The 27,480-nt window shown below is 37.8% G+C and overlaps 1 protein-coding gene across 1 annotated transcript in view; it reads left to right on the top strand.

Moving 5' to 3' along the window:
* Positions 1-42: 42 nt before the first annotated feature.
* The window catches only part of LOC117242792 (collagen alpha-5(IV) chain), a 56,717-nt gene continuing 29,279 nt past the window's right edge, over positions 43-27,480 (top strand). The window contains exons 1-2 of the mRNA XM_033509718.1: positions 43-808; positions 26,478-26,663. Coding sequence (XP_033365609.1) covers positions 680-808; positions 26,478-26,663 — 315 coding nt within the window. The 5' untranslated portion in view covers positions 43-679. The remainder of the gene's footprint in view (positions 809-26,477; positions 26,664-27,480) is intronic.

Below are 27,480 nucleotides of genomic sequence, written 5' to 3' on the forward strand. Positions count from 1 at the left end.
GAAGAAGTTGGAGGGAAGAGGAGCAGCAGAAGAGAAAAAGGAGGAAGAGGAGGTGGCAAAAGAGGAGGAGAAGGAAGAGGAGGAGAGGATTGCTGACCGGGTCGAGGCGAGCTCGATCGCGCGTCGCACGAGGACTGTTGCACGGTCTCAGCCGATGTCGATCGCGCCGTAGGTCTCTCTGGCTCGAGCGAACTGAAGCGAGAACCGGCGAGTAGAGAGCGAGAGGGGAGCATTTACCCGCCACCGTGACGCGCTCGGACGCGCAAGGATACAGCTCCACGAAGAGGAGAAGAGAGAAGAGCGCCTCCTCCACCGCTGACTTAGGCCTGTCTGGCTGCGCGAAGCGGCGACCGATCGGGAGGACGGGCCAACCGGGCCGTCTGTCTGGCCCTTCGACACGCGCTGCGTCGACAGGCTGGCCGACCAGCCACCGCATCGTTTTCCAACCACACGACACGACATCTCTTAACTACACACCAGAGAACTCGGAATCCGAGCACGAGTGTGTACCGTACGAACGAGACGTTCGAATAGCCGGATCAGAGAGTATCGGCTATTTCGCGGGCTGCCGGTCTATTCGCAAAACTCCACCAACGTAAACAGGTAAACGAGGGGGAAAACGAAGAAGGAAGAACGAAAGGGACAAGAGGGAGGAGGAGGAGGAGAAGAGTCGGGCACAATGCGGCCTAGGGCCGCGGCGACGTCGACCAATGCAGCCCGCGGGTTACGTCCGTTCCCGGTTGTCCTGCGAGTCACCTGCGTCCTTGCCCTACTGGTCGTCACGTGGATACCGGTCACCGAGGCTGTGGTGAGTGAGTCCTTGAAATATCCCAGTTACGTACCGTTCGCTCGTAGACAAAGGGCTTCTCCGCAGATATTCCGTCTAGCTTCTAGGATTTTTACACGAATCGCGTATCTCCTAACGAAACAGTGTTCCATTCTCGCGTCGCTGGTTTAAGCAGTGCTGCGCTTCGCTCTACCGTCATCGTTTAACATCGTCACGCGCGTTCGTTGTCGTAGCTTAGAAAGAGAAAGAGAGAAGAGTGGAATTAACGTTCATTCCGCTAAAGTGTCATTTATCCAGTGATGTTACCGGTCGTACGTACCTTCGTATTCGGCTCTTTCGATAGCCATTTTTATTCGCAATAAAACCCGCGTTTCGGATAATCATTCGCTATTCGACGAATATCGATCGAGGATGAACGAACTTTCATTACGACCCGTGGTATCGATCGACCGAACTACCGGTTCGTTTAGCACGATTGCGCAAGAAATCGCTGTACCATAGGAGGAAGATACAGACGGGAGAGACAGACAGACAGACAGACGTACAGATAGAGGGAGAGAGAGAGAGAGAGAGAGAGAGAGAGAGGGAGAAAAAGAGAAACAGAGAAAAGAAGGAGAAATGTATTTCGCGGAGTTATCGCGAATTTTCACCACTCGAAACGGGGCTGATCGAAGTTGGCACGCGAGAAGTTCTCCGAAGCAAGTTGCCGGCCTCATTTCCGGTAGGCCGCCGTTATCGCGTAGTATCTGAATACGAGATGCCACGAGACCTTTCTTTCGCGCCACGAGACCTAGAAAGTCGATAATAATTGAACGCTGTATCGTACGTGGGTACGTTTTATGAACGTAGGTGAGGACAATTTAACGCAAGACGACGTAACGTCGCTCCATACTCTTAGGAACGTAAATGCGAACAACGAATCCGCGGCACATGCGCGTGAGAATGCCGGCTATGCGTTGATCTACCATCGATCTCTCGATCGCGTGGCAAATATGACTCTGCTGCAGAAATTCAGCACGCCTCATTTATCATTCGTACAAGACAGTTTTCGCGATGATAAACTTAATTTTATAATATCGCACACTTTACGTAATAGTCGAGCTTCCAATTCTGAATCAACTATTCGATTTATCGCATTATCGCTTTCTTCTCAAGTATCTTCTCTCTTAGCTTTGCTGTGAAATTAATTGACATTATCCATATCGGAGATTTTACACACTCAGCTCCTAGTAATTTTTTTTTTGTAATAAAATGATTTCTATGATCTATTTATTACGTCATTATCTTCTCAAAATTTTTCCTTCCTCGCATTTATACAGCTAACGTTGACTTTTTAAGTACAGAAAATGATATGATGTTACGGTTTTTGAGATTATTAAGAATCATCTGTTTTTCAAAATAACAGGATAATACTATCGTATAGGTATGAGAATGCGATGCTGGCGTTTGATCATTACCTTCCAAAGTAATACTTACTTGTACCTTGCTTAGTATTTAATCTTAATTACATTGACTTAATATCTTACCTTATATTTACTTTATTTTGATCTAACTTTATATCAATTTCTATAGTTAGAAATTTATTCATTTATAAACAGGTACGGAAGAACTTTGGAATACATTATTGAATACAAACAAAAATCAGTAGACTGCTTGGAATAATATTTTGATTGCATTGGTACGTGTTAATATTTTACATAAGCACGATGCTCTGATCAAATAAACCAGAAAACGTCTGAATTTCATTATGTATGCCGAGTAGTGACTGTGTAATTAATTCCTACAACGCTCTAGAAATATGGGTCATATCATCTCCGTATGTGGATTTAGTTCAAATTGTTTGCGGAGAAGTTAATCAGTTTATTAGCACTTCTGCGAAATCATTCCTGTAGTCCAAGAATATCGATTAGATTAGATTAGATTTCTGCGACCTACTTGATGCAAGAATATTCAACTTCTCCGCGAAATTCTTTCCCCGTTTGTTTTCGTAAAAAAATGCATTTAAAAAAGTATGCTACACATAAAATATACTCTGACATTCAAATTTATTAATTTCATTCGTCAAAATCATCAATTTTCAACACGATACTAGAAACTTTACGGATCGAAGTGTGCAACATCGATTTACTTTATAGTCGTGATTCGACCAATATGATTTTCTTTTTTACGAAAGAAATCAACAGAAAATTGAAAAAAAAAAGAAATTCGAAAATAATGATACACCGAAGTTGCAAAAAAGGGAAGAAGAAATAATTTTTATTCAGTTTCTTCGATAATTACATCTTTTTTAATAATGATATATTGAGTAATTATAGTATCCCATTTTATATAATTACGTTAAATCTTACTCCAAATTTCAAGAAATTATAGAATTCCAGAAACCATCTTATATCATTTTCTCCATCTTTCTTGAAATCGTATTATACTAAACATAAGGGGAAAAAAGTAGATATTCGGTATTTCGAGGATGTATGTATAATTATATACATACACATAAACCGCACAAACTGCCTCTCCCGGCAACTTGAGTTCACGTGTGACTCGTGTGTGATGTCACAAACCGTTAAAAGCGTTTATCTTGAGAGCAGAGGTTATGAATAATGTATACGAGGATATTTTTACAATTATACAGACAGTTACGCAACGGTGTAATCCTGTTGTGTAACCAATTCGCGTCTTGCGTGTGATAAATATTGGGTAATATTCATTGATTGCTTCTCTTATTTGAACTTCCCATTCATTGACTAAACGATAGTGAATTAACTTTCGAGATTAGAGCGGTGCAAATACATTTTACAACGTCGATTATCATCGTTTCCAAAATTATGCTGCACGTAAAACGAAGTACTCTGTTAGGTATAAATGCAAATTTTTAAACAAGAAGAAATTTTACTTGAAAGTAATTTTTTAAACTTTGCCGCTTTTCATTCGGTATATAATTGGTTAATCAATTTTTTAAAAGACATCTAATTTTCACATTAGCACATTCCGAATATGGTTAATATTTGTTAACCACAGACAAGGAAGAAGATAACGATATATTTTAAATACAACGCAAATATTAGACAGATTGTAAATCTTACGGAGAGTAATAGAAATTCAAAGGTAATTGTACCCCTTTTATATATAGCCGTCACGTCAGGGCACAGCCCTCTAGCAAATAGCACTGTGTGTAACACATGTGTTAAATCCAGTTATTAAAAGCACAAGTACCAATGACGTCAGTACCGATGCTGATGGCTAACCATTACAAACAATCGAATTCGAAAGCAGAACAGCTTCTGTTCTGAACTACGTATATAACGAAAAAGCATCATTTTTTTCTTTTCATTTTTTAGGCTGATGATATCACTTTGCTGCCGTTTCCGGTCTATTTGTAATTACAACACTTGTGCAGCTGCACTTGTGCCACTCTCAAGTTCTTTAATTATCTCATATTTAGTTTCTATAATTAGCACTGCGTGCTTCCATGCTGACCACACTATGATATTGTACGCAGCATTGCATTATTAGATTCATCCTAAATTATGTGTACGCACATCGCTGCAGCGTATTGTATTACAATGAAACGAATATGAACCGTTCCATCCCGCGCAGCTTTATAGAAGAGAAGACATTTGGGGAATAAATTGTATTACGCTATACAATATTTTACTATAATTAATCTATTAAGTAGAGAAAATTAACTTCTCATTCGTTGGATAGTTAATATTAACACAGATTATACCTGAAGCTGCTAAATACCGACAACTTTATATTATTTTCTACAATTCTATTATCCTGTTGTTAACATTTGTCATATATTCATTTTTTACTTTCCAAGCATTTAATTAGCTCAAATTTTAAACGAGCTTCCATTGCAGACATAACGTGGAAGCGAGAGAAGAAAATATCTTCTCCAGAAAGAAGGACGAAAGTCTGCGAATAATTCTGCAGACGTGGTTGTTCTGATATCAGCTGTATCTTCCTCTATCTCGTTGAAATCACCCGGTGAACAAGCGTGTAGGCGATTTCGACGCCTGAACGGAGTGCACATCCTTTACGGGGCATAAAAGAAAATATGTTGGCGTGTAGGGTGGCGATATATACGACAATAACGGGGATGAGAATGAAATAAACGTTAGGTCAAAAGGTTTATACACCTTTTTTGCTCCTTCTAGGTTGCCGACAGTGACCCGTTATGCTGGCAAGTCATTCAGTATCGTGAGAAATCGTTCGATAGGGTCGGTTAGGTCTCGGATTTCTTCTTTCATCTTTAGACTGTTACTGATCGATGTGACAATGAAAATGTATAAATCTGTCTTTTAGTTGTTGTGTCGTGCGTTTAGACCGGGAAACGTTCGAAGAATAGCCAGTTTTTGAGAAGAATACAACAAATAAGGATGACGAGGGATATCCTTTTACTATTTTGTCACCTGTTATTTGTTATTCTACTATTTCGCTAAACTGAACGAAATGTTTCTCACTATTATACGTACTTATATCATCATTTACTTACATCATTTACTTGAATCACTTAATGGCAGTAATAAAATAAGCATTGAAATAGACAAAAAATCTTTCAATGGGAAGTTGCTATTCTTATGACGTAATTTTTGTTAAAGCAAAGTTTTTAATAGAGACGTTAAAAAATATCGGCAGCGTTTGATTGCACGTGCAGCAATGATCACAGGCTATTCCAAAAGTCCACAGTGAAACTGTAATGCAAGGCTGTGTTACCTTGACTAATCGAGAAAGCTTGCATCCGAGACACGCGATACAGCTCTGGTTAAACACTCGTTTACGTGGGCCGTTATTACTAAATTATGCGTGAAAGAGAGACACTTCGTCATTGCTACCTTACACGAAATACCAACAAATAATTCATTCTAGCCGCTCGAATTATATTAATATCATATTTAATATTCTAGTCAAATTAATAGACTCGTAAATGCTATGCTCACATTCTAAATGCTTTTACGATACCATTTTATGATTCTTGAATCTTTTCTTTCTAAATTTTCTAACAATAGACGATATTACTAGATTTTATTATTAGAAAGAACAGAATATTTTTACATTCATCGTTACGTTATGGTTGAATTAACGTTATAAAATTTCAAATAAATTACACATCTTCTACAAATGATCGATCTGTTTCAAATTCTATCGAAAATTAGCCAATTACTTTTATAAATTACATATCCGGTCTTGATTATTTCGTTAATTTTTCATATAAAAATAATTGAAATTTCGAAACAAATCGGAAGCTCGTACGCGAATATATATTGAACATATCGAACAATATATTGAACAGAAAACGGTCATTTCCTTTAGGCGAGCAATATTATGAAATAATTCACAACTTCGTCCACGATATCTGTATTTCTGTTGCTCTGTAGGAAGAGTCTGTCTCTGATAACGATAAACTTTTCCTGTTGTTGTCGCGTGGAGACAATCGCCACGCGAGGATGCGCAACTCATTTGGTCTTCCTCGTCGCGTAGAACAACCCTGTTCACGACAAGATAAAAATTTGCATACCATTGCATTCACATACACAGGACAAACCTGCTGATTCATCTTAATTAAGTTAAAAAAATTTATCGTGTCGATTTTTACTTAGAAATTTTCATAGCGTATCCTGGTTCTTTCGTAACTGCAGTTATTAATTACGTATGCACCTTAATAACAGGAACGCGTGCTTTAACAATCGTTTGATATCTGATTTTATAAAAGTTTTATAAGGATAGATAAAATGGCTGAGTAAAAGATATAGAAATATTTTTCCTCTAAGTTGTAATTCTTCGCTGAGAGTGCAAATGATTGTTAACTCCGAACAGAGACATTTTGAAAATATCAAAGCTGTTTCTTCCAAAATTCAATAATATATTTAACTAAAACTTGATAAATAAATTTGTTTATCGTTTCTGTCGACAATAAAAGTAAAATTGGAGCTTACTTTTTAACCGATATTATACCGCTCTCGATTAATTTGACCAACGAATAATAATAACTCATAGAGACCGAATTTTAACCAGGACCACGTTATTCGCTGAAAAACACAACACGTGTTATCGACCAAAACAGTTATAAAGAGAAATTTCGACATGTGAAATTTATATCGACAATTCAGCTATATTCTATACGTGAGCTGAATCCACGCAGGCGATCTTCCTAGAATATTTACGTTCCCTTGTCAGAAACACTTTCCTGCCACGGTTTTTCTGAATTATACTCTCACCTGCATTTCACGACGCTAAATACGTAAGCTTGTCCCACCCACGTGAACGAGAGGGAAGTCGAATAAAAATAGGGAAGAGGTGTCCTGTCCAACGATGCTTTAGTTACGAGGAACGTGATACTTTCACCATCTACAAACTTAGAAATATCATTCTATTCGATGTCAAAGCTAGTTTCCTCGTCCTCTTCTTCCAAAAAGAATCTACTGTTCGTACGGTTCGAGTTCTATTGCACAATTGAGATATACAAGGACCGGCCGAATGGTCGCATTTACATTGTTTCAAGGTGGTTCATTGAAATTTATTTATTAAATTAACAGAAAATGTTCAGATAATTCGCTATATCTAACAGGAATAACAATTTGAACGTAGAACCGTACATTTAAGGTTTCAGTGATACAACAAATAGTTTTTAATTTCATTCGTTGACTTAAACGAGCAAATTACGTTTCATCTTCTTAATAAAAAGCGTAATCGTTGATATTAGTAAAAATTTTGGTCGAACATCCTTCGAATTCGCTTCCTAAATTACATCTGCGATAACGACAATGTCCTTCACATCGTGGAAACCTCATAATAGTAGAACCTGCGAATACATTAACAGTGTCGGTCACAATAAAACGCGTTACGCGAATGATATCACCTTCTAGAACTGTTGTATGCGAATACGTCATTGACCACCATTAACCCCGTTATGTTTATATTTCGTGCCGGCTAATTCTTTTCATTGTACAGTAGGCACGCAAACGGTTCCAGCGAGGAGATGGAATGATGCAAATTCATTACGCTCGAGATTAATCACGACGCTGGCACTTGTCGAATAATTATAGCAGTCTCTGTACGTCATGGGCAAAGCCTAATCTCGTCGGTTATCAATACCGCAATGTTGATTGTTAGGATAACTTCGTTGGAATAAAATTGTAATAACGATTAACAATCGTCGAAATGAGAAAATTACGTGAAATTTGTGTGTAAAAGATTGTAATCACTAAACAGAGATATTTTCTAGAATCGAAGTTAACGCATGACGAAAGATAAAGAATGTAATTGGTGGTGATCAATCGATGGCGCGTGTAATATGGAATTTCAAAGCGTGACGTCATACAAATATTTATTCAGTCACCGCACAATACGATACATCTATTTACGGTATATCGGGTTAGTATATTACAAATTTGAGAAAAGTGCGGTTACACGTAATGGAATCGAGTACCGCGCGACACAACGTTAATCAGGTTGCACGTCACTGGGCCGTCATCGCTAATTCATGTGTCAGTTATTTAGAAAGAAGCAACGCCTGCCAGTGACATCACGATCTGATCTCATTCGTTGCAAATGCACCGATTACATCCAGTATAATTTTGCAGCGGAAAATATTTATTCGCGTCCGATTGCTTTTTAATTTATACGCGAACGTTCCCGATATACGTTGGAATTATTAGAAATTAGTTGAATTATTAGAAATTAGAAGTGTTAGAAATTATTAGAAATTAATTGAAATTAACGTTATTAGAATTAGATTTAGAATTTTTCGAGGTATCGAATTACATCAAAGTATGTAATTGTTAATAAAGATACAGCGTTTGACATTGGACGAGTAAAAAATTAATCGATCGATTAATTTCTCCGATTGAAAAAAAATTAATTGCAAAAAATCGTGTTTGATTTAATCGATCGATGAAACTAAGCGCGGAAAATTCACCAGCGATTCGATCGTTCAGTGGCTTAGTGGATTAGTCAGTCGGTAATTATAGATACTGATCGTTAATCATCAATCGCTGATCAAAACGTCAAGCATCTCAATTTAATCGAGATTTAATTGATTCCTGAAGCTCTATCTAATAATATTGAAAATTGATTGATGCCAAATTTAAGGCCAGTTTCAAACATTAATGTTTCGACGTTCTCGTTATGTAATGCTTAATATCAGCCTATGTTTAACTATTTGTATTATTTAATCAGGTATCCGAGCTGGAGCTCGATCAAGCGTTGTTTATAGTATATCGTTTATCTAAAATCGTTACGAGCCGTGATTGATGTGGTTTATGCCGCGAGACGGATCAGCAATTGTCAGTTGACCATTAAAGCGCTGCACGATATTAGTTTCAATGCGTGAAGGCTGTTACGCGTGACATCACGGTCTAAAATTATTTATTAACAAATGCGCCGTTTTTACCGTTACCTCATATCTTTAGTTACTTAATTGTTACTTATTCGAGGCCATTTCCAGTGATATCGCTCGCGTCACACCACGAGTGATAATCTTTTGCTTGTTTACCCGATAGTAAACCATTCAGCTTTCTGGAAAAATATAATTTAATTTCAACGAATAAAAACGAAGAATTTTCAGAAATTTACAAATTCATCGACAATTTTTACAAGAATTACATAAACGGATAATATATTCTTTATCATATTTAACATATTTAACGAACGATCAATGGATTTGTAATATGTATATATATATTTTTTTTAATAAAATCGTTCATTTACAATAATTTCTATAAAATAATTTTCTATAAAAAAAAGTCTCGAAAGTGGGTCCATGAAAGTTTGGAAATTCGATCGATCGTCTACACGATCGTTCCAAAGAGTAACAGTTCACATTCGGATAAGTTAATTGAATCAGCATGACTTTAATAAATCGGACACTAATCAAAAGTTTCAACGAATAGAGTTCAGATAAAGAAGTTCTACCGTACGGTATATTTCTACAAGTATCGTCAACGTCGATAGCATTATACACAGATCACGAACCACGCTGGGTCCACGATACCAATTCTCCTAAGCTATCAGTAACATCCGGCGGAAAGTTATTTATTATAAACGTGAATGAAACAGTTCAGCGTGACAATCGGAGATAACATAACTAGAAACTCGTCAAAGGAGAATAAGCGGTCTGTTTATGGCTATATCGCGATAACCCGCGGTATTCCTTGCGAGCGCACGAGCGCTCGTACCACCCTCTCAACCCGCCAACCCTTGCACCATTCGCCTGTCTGTGTGTTTCTCGGTAAACCAACGAAAAAAAAAAGGAGAAGAAAAAAAGAGCACCAAAATTAATGAACCGCGTTGCGAGTTTATCGCCACGAGCCGTTGGTAGGCTGAGATCATCGTGAACGCGGGCATCGTAAATCGAATATGGTGTGGCGACTTTCAGCGTTTCATGGAAATCGACGATACCGAGAAAGGCTAATAATAGCGACGATGCCACAACGCCAATAATTTCGAGGGATGAAATCGATGAAACGACCCGACGCGTCGCGACGCGACGTTTGCCGAGATTCGATGGTATTGCCAGTCGTCGAATGTGGTCGATCGATGAACTTCCTTTTACGATAGTTTGTAACGATAGAAAGTAACGGTGGTGGATAGAGATTGACGTCGAATGGATTGAAAAACGGGTATTGATCGTTTTCTATGGATCGCAGCGAACTTTGAATACGTTTAACGATGCAGAATTAATTTCATAATTGTATTAAGTGTGGCGGATAGATCTGTCGTGTTTCCCAGACGCGTTTATCTCGTGGGCTTCGATTTAATTACTCGAAATAAACTCTGCCGTGGGCAGCATCGAATTTGGCGGATTTCGCGAATCGGACACGAATGGAGGCATTTATCAGATTGGTAAATTACATCAGGCGCGAGTAACGGTGTCACGAGCGTTACCAGAACGTCGTTTAATCTATGTGGGACGTTTAAGGGTGGACGCAATCTATCTCTTACGAAACGTGGTAACCTCGATACACATTATCTGAAGAAACTCCGGAGTTCAAGGGGTCTCTCGAATACCATTTCGTCTTCTCTCTTTCTCGCGTAGGATCTCATGGTCGTGGAGGAATCGTAACTCTATACATACGATTTTCGTATCACGTTCCCGTTGCGATCGTTGGAATTTTAAGGCGTTGTTTCGGCCGGAGAAAATAGAACAACGAGGCTGGTTGCCGGTCGAGTCCAAACGAGCCTACGTATACAGCGACGAGTCTTTCTCGGTAAAAAATCACGAAGCGATTGATTAATCCACGCTAAAAGAGCTGTTCTCGATAGATTTTCAGGTGAAAAGATTTTTATTATATAAAGACTACATAACATGATGTACAATTGCTACAAAAAATATTTACACGTTTCCTTGTTTCTCAATGAAAATTATTATTATTTAGCTGTAAACTAATTTGTCATTTAGCTACCAAATTAAATAATATTTCTCTTTTCTTTGCGTTTGAATAAATGTTTTCACGATGTTATCTCTCAAACACTTTCTGATTCTATTATGTCGATAATTATCAACCTGCAACAGAAATACGGATTTCCCCGTATGCATGAAAAATCATAAATAGTAAGGACGATCGATAAACTTTCGTCATATAAATTTCATTTACGTGAATCATTTATCTCCCAGTGAATGAAACAACGATTTAGATAAATGGAATTCTAGTACCGTACAAAGGAAACGAAACGTTCGAAATCCTACGTGATTATCGTCAAAAAGCGCAAAAACCAAGCCGCAGCAAGCGCACCCATCGAAATCGTACAAGTCGACCAATACGTTCGGCTGACAGGCATGACAAACATCGACAGCGCTTTTCGTTAGACGCGCTCAAACGAAAAATAAGCTGGAAACGTGGTAGGAAGCGGCGACCGATTAGGCGCGTGACAAAAGGGATCCAACGATCGGCGTTCGGTGGGCTGCTTTCATTGGATCGATCCCCAAAAATAGGGCGCGTACCGACCGCATATCCGTTTCTATTTCCGCGCGTATCCAGCCGAGATGCGCTCTCGATGTATGTATATAACCTGGATATTTTTTCCCGCTCACATGTCGCCGATAAATAAAAGACAGTAGGGAAGCCATGGTTCTCGCTGCTCTCGCATTACACTGCACACAAAATTATGGAACTGAGACGCGACAAAAACTCGCGTGTTGTTTCCTTGGTTAATATGCCACCGCTGTGACACGATTATACGACGATCTGTGCATGTTCAGCGAATTTTATAATCGTGATTTTTTACGTTTAGAGGAGGTATGTATCGATTTGGAGAAAGTTATACGAAGTTATACGAACTTGCTGATTCTTTCTATGTCTTTCTGATTTTTGTCCTTCTTATCTTGTACTCTTTGAAAGAGAAAAGAAAAAGCGACAATAATCTATATAATAGCAAATATCTTTATTACATGAAATAATAAACAGTGAGAAGCGATGATTAGATTTATATCGAACGATACAAGATGTTTCAAGTGTTCCTTAAATCTTGTCTTCCTTCTTGTTATTTGTTTATTTGAGAGAGAGAGAGAGAGACAGAGACAGAGAGAAGATACATAAAGGTATGTATATTGATACATCCAGATTAGGTTTATGTTGAACAATATAGGGCGCCTCAGGTTTTTCTATCACCAAGGTCTTAACGTGTGTAAAACAGAACGATAGGATAAAACCGGAACGATATTAAATTTTGTTTGTATTCCAAATATTTTGTTGTATAACCACTTATGAAAAAAATGATAAGAAAACACTTGAGCAAGCTTGTGCGAAAAGCCACGAGCATGCAGCTTGTATATCTCTTAAGGCTACATTGAATTATTGACCTTAATCACTTGCTGACGCGTTAAGTAACACGTTATCGCTTGGAACTTCCGTTTTCACCTCGACACGCGATCTTCCAGCTTTTATTCTCTACTCGGACAAGACCCATTACGTACAACTTTTTCGTCGATTACGTTCAAAAATCTCAGGCCGTGCAAGCTGAATTTTTGGCACTACGCTAAGAGATTCAACAAATACTAAAATATCGAAGTAGCTGAATCTTTAAATTATTCGAAAATCTAAATTTCTCGTGCAATGTTACGTAATTATTACACGCGATTTAATCACAAGTCTCAATTTATCATATCGTACAATCCAATTAAATTCTTAACCTCTCGAGGGATCTTAACGTATGCATATGTGTGAGTTCAATTTTTCTTTAATTCCAGACATGCGATCAATGTTATGCAAGTATGTTAATTTTAACTATTACTCAATGGTTACGCGCATATAAATACATAATTTTTCTTAGGAAAATAACAAATAATTATCTCTTCGCAGCCTTAATATATACGTCCCTGAAAATATTAATCGTCAACTCTCGATTACAAAAGAATGATTTTACGTGGATTAAAATATCACACAAGCAAGAACTACAACTACATCGTAATATAAATTTTAGTACCTTCGATCATCCTCCTTTCTCGACACTTCATTCGCAATCAGTTTAAATACAAGATAACAACGAATAAACCATCAGTTTAGTTATTCTTGACCAAGTAATTTCGTTTCATTCAAATGCCATAAAATAGACTTGCTGATGATCATTTATCGTCTTAAATCGATAGTCGGAGGCAACCAATGCCGACAAAGAGCAATCAAGAATGGGGCGTTGTGTCAATGACAGTAATGAAAGAATGCAGGAAATTGAGTAATACAATGAATACTTGTGTTCCGTGAATCGAATGTTGGAAAAAGACTAGCAAGGCGAAGACGCTACAATTGGCGCCAATGTTGTTCCTACACGGTCAGAGTCGCTACAAACACAAGACATAAACTTGACATTCGACCCTTGCGCTACAAACGCATAACGCACCACAACTGATTAGAAGTGCATCAAAACGTTTAAGATTACACCGGAGTTCAATGCTAACAATAAGTACTTCAAGGAACAAAAGATGCAGTATGACATATTATACGAAGCATCTTCGTTGTAATTCATTTGTAACGCTGAATTGTAATGTGTGAAAATTTTGTAAATGTTAAAAAATTCAATTTTTATGAATATCATTAAAAGTATACGTACTCCAATGCATATTTACGATGAAAAGTAATACATGAATTTCCAATTTAATTTCCAATATTCAAATTTATATCGATTAGCAAATATCTTTATTACATGAAATAAATTAATTTACTAATTAATTATGAAATAACATGCTCTTGCGTTTTAATTATCGCTGATAATCATTTTAATATCGACTTTTACGTTGTTTATATACTGTGATGTTCCGCGTGTTTCATCTTTTTATACTCTAAATAAAAATTATTTGTTTTTAATAGTGGAAAAGATACATTTTTCTGCGTTTAATAATATTTTAGGATGAGTAGACGCAGCATAAAAAACCTTTCTACATTAGAATTCATTTCCATTAGCATATCGTGTCTGTTAACTTCAAAGATCGTAAATCGTAAGTTGACACTATTTTACAATACTTGGTCATTCATATCTGAGATGTTTTATCGTGTATTATCGATTATCGGTCACATTTTTCTTTTATTCATTTGCATAATGAACTAAAAATGACAATGTTATCGCTATAAGAATAGCGTAATTTGTACACATGTAATATAAAAATTTCAATTCTGTGCATTTAAAGTGAATGCATGCACGTGATAGATTATCTAGTAATAAATGAAGTTCTCGCTATGTAATTTTAGTTGAAGCGATCATTTTTCAAAGTAACTTTTAACAGCGAATGTTAATCTGTTATTACGTTGTGTCAAAGTTCATTTACACGTTACTTATGAATAATTCAACAAAAGATAATTAAACATCAACAAGAAGCAAGAAAAGTATCGTACGCCTAATAACGTAATGTTATATTTTCGAACACGTAACTCACGCAATATCTGAAATTTTCGAAGCATACATTACGGTCAAATATAAGAATATATTATTATAAGTAAAAATAGGCTAACAGACTCGTACAAAACACTTCATACCACGACAGTACTCGTATTTTTTCTTCGATATATCGTGTAAAAGAGTTTTATAAGACAACCGATGTAAGTTGTTTTCGACAATTTAAACAGTCGTAATGGCTACTTAAAACATTTTAAATCACTCCCATATAACTTCGTTAATTTCTCAATTTTTCTACGAACCTTTACACGTGCCGATCTCATTGAGTTCTCAAACTGCAATGGAAAGGTGCTTACGTAATCCCCATTACTCAACAAACTTGCGAAACGAGCACCTCGCTACATGTACAAACCTATATAAAACATGAAATATTGCTGCAAAACAAAAAAGCTCGCGCGTACATGTAGCTCGAAGAAGGACATGAAAGACCAAAGGGTTGCCGCGATTTTTACGTAATTACTTCCTTCTCGCGATAAAAGGCAAACGAAATAAAAGGAAAAAGTGGTAGAGGGGAGGATAAAAAAAATGTTGAACGCGGTGCTAAATAATAACGTTCGAGTGTATCGATAGCGAGATCGACGCCCGGAGCTCGTATTTACCGCACGATTACCGGTCGATTCGGCTTCGTACACGGACACGTATCGATAGGCGAAGGAGGCGGCGATTCACATGTGTCGTACGCACACGTGGATTCTTTTATGGGGGTCAGCATTTCTGCCGGCAGACATGGCGTTCAGGTTCAGACGAGTCAGACACTCGGCCCTTTATAGCGATACACCGGCCCCTGTTGAACAAGTGTTGGGGAGAGCCGACCTTTTCCGACCTATTAGGGATTTGAATAAAGCCATTTATGGGGTTTTAACTCTTCCTCTCTTTGCTTTCCAATATCCTACGTCCTACGTTATGGCAAAATCGATTGACTCTATCGTCTGGCGGATTTATCGAGATTTAATCGAGTGGTACTCTTTATAGTAGCAAACTTACAATTTTAATCAACGAAGTTATCGAAGAAACAACGTCTTATTCCAATCGACCGGCTCTGTACCCCGGGAGATTTATCGAAATCTAATATACATTGTATCAAATCGTTATTATTATTTCATTTACATCAACGATTTCAAAGTTTAAATTAAGAGATAAAAGAAAACCTCGTCTCCCCTAACCAAAATTCTCTTCTCCTCTACGAAGTAGAACGTCTATAAACTCGAAGAAATTGCAAACTACTCTTTCGCTAATTGTTCGGAAACTCTAAACGCATCATCTATATAATTATAGTAATATCGCAACTTTGAACTATGACTTTGTTGTCGCGTTGTCGCTCCCATCGTACGTGCTCGAAACTCGGTTAATGAAAATTAATACCCAAAGCATGCGGAAATTAGCTTCAAGATGCAAATTTTCTTCAATTCAGCAGTACAACTCTGAGATTAGTAAACATAAGATCGTTCCATTCACAAGGACATACGACGACGAAGAGAAATACGCGCGAGTCAAAGTTTCCTATGAAATCCTATTTAAATTAAAAGAAAAACATAATTCTCTATTTAATTGTTCTATAAAATATAAATGTAGACATAAAAATTTAAACAGCTGCATCACAGATAAAGATCAAGTGCGATTACGATATTGATTTTAAAAACAGCAACACAAAATTCTTTATTACAGAAACATATACATATATATGTGTGTGCGTGTAATTAAAAAAAAAGTAATTAACCCGTCGTCGAACGATTCACCACTATTTCACTATTGGCAACGTCTTAACGGTGTCGAACTGAGAAGAAACCAAGAATCGGTAGAAAATGGAAACGAGCGGTCGTCGGAGGGTGGAAACAAAAGGCGCGGGATTAGAAAAAACGGCGGAGAAAGGAAAGCAGAGGCAAAGGAATGCGAAACGAGTTCCGATATTTTATGCAAGTCCGCTGATCAATTTTTTTACGCGGCCGATGCTTCGTTTTAGACCGAAGAAAACAAACCGCAAAAAAAGGGAGCGAAAGACGTTATAGAGCAGTTCTTAAAAATAAAAAAAAAAAAAGAGGAGAGAGAGAAGAGGAAGAAGAGGTAGGGAAAAGAGGACACAGGAAAAGAATTTGAAGGGTAATTCCCGTTGTCCTGGACGTGCGGTGAGTTTGCATAACGACGGCGGCGTGTCGTGTTAGTTGTTCCCTCGATGCTTATCCACTTACGAAGCTCCGTATCGTACGCACTTCTTGACCACGGATTTTTAGTAAATTTCCTTTTTCATACAAAGAAGCGACCGCACAGAGGTCGGAACTCGACGCTCGAGTGCATGCCGAAGAAAGTGCGGCTGCCTCTTCGAATATTACTTGACACAAATCAATCGTTCGTAGCGATATTTCTCATGATTTTATTTCCTCTGCTTCTTACGAGACTGTACATTCCATCGTGAATATTTTTTTATTTTCAATGCACGAGGTAAACCAAGCTCGATTAGCAGCTTTCGAGGAGGAATTTTCAACAAATTTCCTTTTTCAGCAGCTTCTTCAGCGACACAGCTCGAAATTCAATGCTTTGGTATGTATTCAGGAATATTCTGGCTAGAATTATGTAACTAAAATTACTCGCTTATAATATATTCCGTAATATTTGAATAATATTTAGGAAATTTATTAAATTTCTCAATGTACATGGTCGCAGAACAATTTCTCAAGCGAATAACATTTTGTTGACAAGAATAAAAATCACCGTTTAAACTACTCGAAACGACAGTACATTGTACGTATTGAAACTCGCTGACATCATAAAAATATATTAAACGGGATTTATCATATTTTAAAAAGCCAAAATTTTTAATACCGTTAATTCTTCTTATCTTAAAATCTTTAATGTTGCCACGTTATTCGATCAAGCATGTTGCAAATAATTAGCCAAATCTGTACAAGAAGCCGCTCGGGCCATCAATATCCATTAAAAACGTATTCCACGCTACAATGCCTCGTAGTTCTCGATATCTTTCATTAAGCATCCCTCCCAAACGTTCTCAAGCAGTTCTTGTTCGTTTTCAATAAAGCGAAATCATGATGAATCGCGGTCGTGTACGTCAAAAGGATAGATAGAGAGGAGGACATCGAGAATCAAAAACGAAATTTCACGGAGCGAAAGGCGAAAGAAAAACGAAACGAAAAGGAGGAAGAAGTAATGGTCGGTCCATGCGCGCGAGAGGCAAGAGGGAAAGGTCGTTGTAACCGAGCATGCGAAAGGAAAGAGAAGTTAACACGCGCGTAACGAGGATGATCCAGGCAGAATTAAAAAAATGAGTTCGAGGCGGCATATACCGCCTCGCGGTACTACAGGAATTAAAAAAGGAGCGTGCAAGAGAAGAAAGAGCCTCTAAAAAGGAAAAAAAAAATCAGAAGAAGTTCGAAATGAACGCGACGAAGAAAGTAAAAAGGAAGAACAAGAGGATAAATTCACGATGCCATGCCGGTGATGCTTATGTAATCGACCAAACGGTGTATGTACATTACCCACTGCTTAAAAGATATTCGAACACCGATTGAATCGATCGAATCGGTTGGACGTAATAGCAATATGTGAATTTTACGAAAGTGCACGAGTTAATAGCAAATTAATAATTGGAATCATCACTTATCGTCTTTTTGTGGAATCGCCAGGCCATAACCTGGTAAATTACCAACTCGAAAACATAGCGATAATATATTTTTGTTAGTCCTTTTAGAAAAATTCTAGTTAAAGAGTAACATAAGGTTAGTCTTTACTTGTCAAGTAACGAAGTAGTTCTGTAGGTTTGACCGATTAAGTAAATCAGTTTCATTATCGCGTACAGACTTTAGAAATTTGAACCACGCGATAATATTCTATTCTATCGTAGGTAGGTTTATTATTGTAAGGGATAAAACCATTGCAGTTCGATTTATCCGTAATTTTATAATTAAAATAGATCTGGTTAAAATTAAACGGTATCGTAAGCATGAAATTCATCGCGGGAAATTCAATCGCGATACGAGAGGGAGCTCGGTAACAGACTGACTTTTTTACGCGTTATTTTCTAAGTATCGTTCTTTCCCTTTGGACGACGACTCCTCGATTCGTCTGGAAACGAAACGCGACAGCAGGAGAGAACGCGACGTGGCAAAAGATGCCGGTCGAAGATCGATGCAACAGAAATAAAAAGAGAACGAAACGGCGAGGTAGACGAAGAAAAGGACGCTGAGAACGAACACCGATGAGAATCTCGTAGCCAGAGAAAAAGAGACGGAGAAATGAGTCGAGCGGTACAACACATCCCTATACATATCGACAGTGTGTCTGGCCACGATTTCGCTCGGCCAGCGTCATCCGGCCAAGAGCTGAGGACGCTTAATATTACTGCACATTATGCAGATTCCGTACACCGTGTGCCTCCTCTTCGCCCTCTCTTCTTCTGCTGTTCGAGCTTGTTTCACCCCCTACCTGCTCGCTTCTCTCGTCGGTATCTCGCTGCGTGCACGGCGAACAAACGATGGCGGACTACTTCGCATGCTGGATCAGTTAGACTATGGTTAGAGTGGATACGTTTTTTCACCAACTAACGTTCCAACGAATACGTTGAAATGACAATGTATGCAGAGTCGAAGCGATGGCGTGACTCAAACTCAAGGCAAGGATAAAAATCTTCGAATTACGAAGCTTCTGTCTCCTCGAGTTTCCAGGGTGGAAGAGTTTTAAACAGGCGAAAACCACTTTGTACGAAGATTACTATTTTGCAAATTGTGCCGGCTTAAAGAAAGACAAATTCGATTCTTAGAAACTTTTCAAACGAGCATCGTACGCGACGTTTCGTCGTTAGAAAGACTTCTGAGATCCCCTGGATGCTAATTCCCATTTCTTTTCTCTCTTTGTCTGCCTCTTTGATTCGTCCTTTTGCTCGCGTGGAAGCCTTGGCCAGTTAGAGATGCTAGAAGAACGACAGGGTTCGCGGAACAGGGAAGAATTTTTGTTATGCGCCACATTGGCCTTTAGTGTTCCCGACTCTCGAATCGTATAGGTTTCAGAAGAAACTTCGTGCCGCCCTTTCCTTTTCGTTATATCGTCGCAGGGATTTCATGAATTTTTACGATTTAATCATCGAAGTAAAAGCACGTGATTGATTTTCCTGACAGAAAGTTACAAAAAGCACCGACGTCGTTTATATCGATTTAATATATTTAATCACCGATAAAAATTTTGTTCGCGTAGTCATGGGTATAAATGGGTTAATGTTGATAATTTCGCTGAGAAAGTTCGACGAGTTCGGCACTACACCGATACCGGTCTCAGAACGAATTGGACCGGTTCGGGCCAATCTGCACTGAAAATCGGATTGCATAAAGCAACAGGGGACGACGTCTGCCTCGCGGTATCGCAATTAATCGTGCGTATAAAGGTTCCTCGTATTTTTTTTGTACCACTCCTTAAAGGAGCACTGTAAAGTTTAACTTGGCGTATCTTTCGCGTTACGTGACTGTCTGAAGTACGAATTATTCTTTTTATAAAATATGTTCACGGATATAATCAGTCATCGTTTGACATATCTTTACGAAATTCTGGTTCAAAGGGAAAGTATTTAATAATTTATCATTGGCCCAGCCCGTGTTACTGATACGATGTTCAACCGATATCTGTATCGCTCGCGATACGTTTTACGCGCACCGTTCGCAAAATCTCTTATCTGCGAAATGTCGGAAGCTACATTATCAAAAAATTTCAGCACCACTTTTCAATGTCTCTCTTGAATAATTCAAAACTCGTTGCAAACGTTCATTAACCTATAAATACCGCAGTGTTTCCAATTAAAGAATAAACCAGTAAGAGTGCATATCGACCGACCACAATAGCAGATACGTACTAGTATATCCAGCACGGAACACGGTCAAGTTGGATTATTGTCGACGAGAAGCAATGCTGGTTATCGTTATCGCGGTGAAACGCCTAACTAAGCGTCACGTTGCTTTTCACCGGAGGCAACGCGCAACGAATCGAGCCCTCCCTAGCCCTAGCCAACAACGATTACCCGCGAATGGCTTTATCGTCTCTCAGATTTCCTGCTTACAACGCAAAGGGTGATTCCCCGATAGACTCGTTCGCGTAAGTCGAGCCACGTCTCTTTACTTTGCACGAATCACGGTGATCATAAACGTACAGATCGCCCGGATCGGTAAAAATATTCGCAGCGGTAGTAATATCGAAATTCCCGTGAATACTCGCGTCGAAGTGAGAAATTTTGCTTCGAATGTTTCACATTCGCGACTTTGCTCCGGGTATTTCGAAATCAAAAATATTTTTAAATATCTGCCAAATAAAATCGCTAAAAATGAGCAAACAATATATAACCTAATATTATCGTCGAACTTTATATAAATAATCCGTTTACCACACAACTAGCAAGATGACAATTAGAATATTTAACGACTGAAAAAGTACGCTTGAAACGAGCTTCTCCTCGAGACTGCAGAAATCCACTGCAGTTGAATCGCAGGAAAATTCCAAGTATCGAATTCATTCTATCGCCGGATACGGGATCGTGCGTTCTCCATGGAACATGAACCCCATGGCATAACGCCGTATGTTCGATAAGAGCTGTACCGCGATCTCGCCGTGAATACGCGCGTTACCTGCCCGAGTAGAACTTGTTTAACAATACGTTAATTCCACGTCGCCGTGCACCGGCCATTGTTGGCGTGCATTTATCGGTCGAATGTCCGGCATCGCAATCGTAATCAGTTGGGTGGTGCCCTGTTCACAGAACGACGAAGGGATGGGGGAAAATTAAAGTGGCGCGTTAAACCCGCCGGGTGTAATTTGCTCGAGAGAGGCTTCTCTTTCCGTTCGATAAACGGGCAAAGTCGAGCGTTGCCGTCTTTAAAATAGAAACACGCGACGAACGGTTTAAAAATCAGCCGGATAAAAGGGGCAAATACGACGGAGGGAGATAATTGAAAAATTTTGTCGATCGTGTACCGTATTCTGAGAACGGAGAAAATTCAAATTCAATTATCTTCGTATTTCGATTGGAAAAGGATCGGTGCTTAAAATTTCGTGCCACTGGAACTGGAGATACCGTAGTAATCGACCGATTGGATTACGGTGAAATTAAAACGATCTAATGAATTCGCGTTTCTATCCTATCAACGCGACAAGATGTATCGTTCTAAAAGGATTGGCTAATTATTAGAGTTATTATTGACATACTTTATTTTCGATCATCTACGATGGTTCGTAATATCTGCCATAGGAAAATTGTATATTTCCCATATACGAGAAAGGAGAAACCGACCTTATTCTTAGTCTTTTTCTTACTTTGTGTAAAAAGTCGCGAGATTTTGAAATTATCTCCTTTCGTTTCCTTTATTCCATGCTACCGTATAAAGTCACGGAATTGCGAAGTCTGTTACTTTACTCGTACAAGAATGATACGTTATAACATGCGAAAAACGTGGAACGAGTTAGTTAGTAAAGCTTCTTTGCGACGATCCAAGAAAAAAGGAACTGTTTAGAAGGCTTTATGGTAAATGTGACATCATAGATCCAGGAACCTAAACGGTATAATATAAATATTTGGACCAACGGATCTCGTAAACGTCCGCTATTCAGTGAAAACTGGGAACTGGTGGCATATGCTGGAACATGCTCTTCGCGATTACGTTAATACCATCATTTCAAAAGTTCTGAAATACAGAAGATATCTCAAAGATACTTTATCACCTTTTTATTTACGCGCTTTTAGTTCTGTAGTACTACTGCCGGTAGACGGAGAAAGGATACAAATGTTTTAATATGCGTAACTTAAGAAATCATGTAAGAAGATAAGTATAAGTCGTTTGTACGTGAAATTATTATTACAGAGAATTTACAAAATTTCTAACTTTATTTCAATAATTTACAACTATCGAAATATACAATAATGGTACAATTTAAAATCACGATTAAGCATATTTAGAAAGATTAAGAAATTGTAAAATTCAAGTAAAAGAGAAGTACTCAAATCATCGTTACTTTTAATGCAAATTATTAAAAACCAGATTATGTAGAGTTGTGAACGATCAAGAGAGCAAATGAAATTCTCAAACGATTAGGATTAACAAGTATAAAATTCACGACAAATTTTATCCTTACGTCGTATTAAAGTTGACACATGTAACGCGAAGTAGAGTGATATTTAAGGGAAGAAGTAGGACAATTAATTTCTTAGATATCACGTTCAATATTTAAACAGCGATTCCATCGGCGTGGATACATATTCATAACGCATAAACTTGCCGACAAGGACAGTCTTCTCAGCTTAAGTGGTGCACTTCGTTCCACGATGTATTGTAGATTATCAGTTAAAACGTGTAACACAGTATGCGTTCTGTTGTGTCGTTTAACGCGTCCTTTACCATTGATGGAATCTACGAGAGCGATGTATTCTCCTGTCTATACCTTATATACACGGTGTTAAACAAGCAACTTACGCGCAATGATGATCTAGTTGATATCTCGATTTATGTTTGTTGCTGATATTTAAGCAAAAATCGATAGAGATCGATTTAAAGCATAAGAAAAATTCTCAGGTAAATTTATACAAACTCGAAGGGCGAAACGTTCGAAAGTAAAATACTTTAATAATATAGATAGTAGGAGGTTTAAGAATATTTTACTGAAATTTACGTTTTAGGTACTAAGTATGTAGGTTAAAAGGAAAAATCAATACAGAGACGAATAGTACTTCAGAAAATAATTGCTAAAGCGAACGCTTCCGCCTAGCTTTATTGACTAAAGTCTAACAGGAAGCTAGTCATCTAATATTACCTGCTCAGCTCTGAAATTCTATTTTGCACGATGTAACGTCTAATATTATTTCCTTCGTTCGAAGTAATAATTTTCATATTTGCATTACGTATTTGCAATTTTGTGGACGCGAGGAGGACCGATTTAAGGAAATGAGTAAGAACAAAAATCAAATTATCCGACTCTTTCCTGAAAAGTCCTGAAAGGAAAAGTGTCGCTACTCTTCGAATTTTTGTGTCAAACAAAACGGCATTTGATACTTGCAAAAAACTTTCACGTGAAATTCAAATACAAAATCACGCGTATTAACGATGATTTCTTTAAATTTTCGTCGAACGTAAGGATAACGTAAGATAATTTTTTAACCATAAAGGATCGCGATTAATAGAGAAAATAACTGAAAGAAGTTGATACAAATTTATACGTATTTCAATGAATAGATTCAACGAAGAATTTTTCCACTGTTGAAATTCGTGAAACGGGGCAGGACGTAATTCGCGATAGATCGTCCTCATGCGTAATCGCGAAATTATGTCACATGCGAACGCGACTCTTGTCCAAGCTGGAATATTACGTCATGCCGATGGCTAAGAGCAAGCAGACACGCCGCGAGCATTACATATTTGGAAGACCGTTTCGCGACGAGGTCATCATACAAAAATGAACATCGCGACAGATAAGACGGCCCGAAGATCGAAATCCGCAAAGAGTTACGGTCTCGTTTTATGTAGGACCCCTGTGCCGAGTCATTTCGTACAAGCTCACCTACTTTCTTAAAAAACATACCGTTTATTTTTTTCACTGGAAACTTATATGGAGTTGCCTGGCAATTACTGATACCAGTAACTCATTCTTAAAATGTATAGACAAAATGTGAAATCGAAATTTTAATTGTTCCTTGCCTGTCTTGAAAATCAAAACGAGCGTTTTCGATTATTTTTTAATCGATCGTATTTTTCTTAGATGTTTCAACTTGAGAGATGCACGAAAGAATCATCGATAATATGCATGATCACTCGTTTTAATTTTATGACAAATTTTCGTTTGCTAATATTAATTTTTATTATGTATCTGATAGATATCTGTGAGAAATGTACCTGATTAACTTTTCTTAGCGTAATAATAGCTAACTGTTTTCAAAAATTCATTTATTCAATTTTATACCAGATTATCTTCAAAGAACATTTTACTCTGCCGATATATTAATGTAATTTGAGATATGCTTTTCTTGGATTTCAGTAATAAATTCCAAGATTTGGACGAAACTACTATTTAATCTTATCTGCAAGACTATAATAGTCAGACTCAAATTTCCTCGAAATTTCTCTCTTCACGCTTATTATTTCGTAATAACTCCTTAAAAAATGCGATTCTGTTCCATTTACGTACATCGTTATCAACGATCGATTCTTAGAACGAGATTAAGAAGTTTACGATCCACCGATCAAATAATCGAAAGTTCATCGTCGACCGCACGTTGCGGTAAATACGGTCCTCGCAAAATTCCAAAGCCACGGGGATACCTTGACACATGATTAAAAACAAGGTGACTTGTCACAACCAATCACGTAGGTGGCATTAAACTGATGCATTAATGCAACAGTGACCTTGATTTCGCGCAGTCTTTGCGATCGTGGGTGGTAACTGAAGTGCAGATTCACTTTTTCTTCTCTTACATAAATCCTTGTCATTAAAATATTCCAGCGATCCGGCTCGAATTACCGGATTCTATTTAAAAAAGTAACTGCTCGGAGTCTTTTTCGATAAACAGTTCGCCCGTGCACTGGATTTGAACTCGTAAATATTTTTGCAAACTGTTCGAACGATTCCTGGTAGTATCGAAACCATACAGAAACGTCAATAAAAGTAGAGAAAAAGCTTTGATGTATTGCCTAATGAATTAACCATTTCCTTTCCTCTTCTTTTTTTATATTTCGACAGATTTAATGCGATTGAATTAACGGAAGTTGTATTTCTTTCAACGACATAATACAGTTTCGCCATACAGAACATTATTTTAACGCGTTAGAATATTACACATTTTGCGAATATCGTGGAATGTTAAAAATAAAGAAAAGTGTTTAAATTCGTTCTCTGAGAACACCGTAATACAAGAAAGGATAAAAAGTTCATTTTTCGAAGCTTAAATAAGACAGAACGCAAGATATGATTACACGAGTTCAAAATAACTTTGGAATTCTTAAGCGGGAGCTTGTTTATCACGCTTAAAGTGACGTATAGTTGCTGCGAGCCGCAAACTAGGATATTCTAACAAGCCGGTAAGGTGAACGCTCGAAATTTCTAAATTCGACTATTACAACAAACATCGGAGCACCTGAATAACCAACCACTAGGCGAATAACCGAAGAAACACAAACGTGGCCGCTCCATTTTTCGATATAAAAGATCCGCTGCAATGGGTCCGTGTCTCGCACGTGCGGACGTTATTATTCGTACGCACATTACATTATTTATTCGTGCACGGGCCAAGATAATGTTGTAGAACGATGAAAAAATGGCGAAGAAGGAACACGTGTCTTGTATGTGTGTACACACATCGTACCGGGATTTCTTCGAAAGCTGGACGTTGGTCGTTCTTAAAGTCTCGTTGACATAAGCAGAACAGCTTTCATCCTCCGAAACAAACGCGTGCGGTTACATTTTTCTCCTCTTTCGCGTTATTCAAACAGATATGGTCCTTCGAGATGCGGTGGCGTATGTTATTGGCAAATTAACATCCGTAAGTTGGTGTTGTCTCGACGAAATCGTGAGGGAATTTTAGAGACATAAACTTAAACCTTTCAGGGTCAAATTTTATTTAGACGCAGAGGAAAATGTAGTTTTAATTAATTAATAACAGAAACGTATCTTGTATGTCGATGTTCTTGTAAAGAAGCGACACTGAAATTTCGGGCCAACTTTGCTCAAGGGTTTATCGTTTAATCGGTTAATAATATGTAAAATAATTAGCAGTAATTAAACAACAACTAAAATAATTAATAAGTTATTTTGCAATCTTACGATGTTGTTACAGATCTGCAGAGATTCGTACAAATGCGATTGCAAGGGGATAAAAGGTACACCAGGTTTCCCTGGTATCACTGGACCTCAGGGACCAGAAGGACTTCCTGGTGACATCGGACCAGATGGGCCACCTGGTCCAAAAGGTGAAAAAGGTGCTGCTGGAGAATATGGTGGTACAGGAGAAAAGGGCTACAGGGTAAGCGAACAGTCATATCTCACGATATTATTCACGTTGAAAATTGCCTGATTAAATAGGTTTATGAGTATTAATCAGTTTTACAATTATTCAACCGCATATATCCATAATCAATAATTTCAAAATATATACACGAACGATATCTTTATTCCAATTCTTATTCACATAATGTGTGAATAATTCAAACATAGATCTGGATGATGATATTCGAGTCGCTCGAAAACCGAAAAATTGGCAAATCCCATAAGTTAAGTTCCATGAAAAATAATATCGATCGGTTTGATTGTTGAAGGGCTGAGTTATATCGCGTATATTGTAAATCGAGAAAAATCGTATCGTATTACGTTCAACGGAAATGTACAATTGCTTAAACAATTTTGATAGAGGCAGAATTTTTAGTAACTGACGCAATTACATCGTAAAATACTTAATGAGGGCTACAGATGTCTAATCTTCTTCTTCTTTTTATGTTTCCTTTTTGTTTTTTCTTTTTCTTTTTTATGACCATGAGTCAATCTCAACATCGTGGGTGTATTAGCAGAAAATAAAATACGGGGAAATTATGTGAATCCGTAGTATCGCAGCTGCTTCTTAATTGCTTCCGCAGTCCGTAACCGTCGAGAAGTGCCTAAATTGGTCCTCCAGAATTGGGCGAAATATTTATTCCTTCATGGACAGCCATGATTAAAAATACGGTACTTGTTGCATCGATCACTTTAGTTCTACATTACCATATTTTAATTAAAAAATTCTTTAAAATCAATTCGACGCATAGCTAATAATTTGAAAAGTATCCAATAATTCCGTAATAATTGCA

The sequence above is a fragment of the Bombus vosnesenskii genome, unplaced genomic scaffold, assembly GCF_011952255.1.
Source record: "Bombus vosnesenskii isolate JDL3184/JDL3185 unplaced genomic scaffold, Bvos_JDL3184-5_v1.1 scf7180000016279, whole genome shotgun sequence".
NCBI classification, from domain to species: domain Eukaryota; kingdom Metazoa; phylum Arthropoda; class Insecta; order Hymenoptera; family Apidae; genus Bombus; species Bombus vosnesenskii.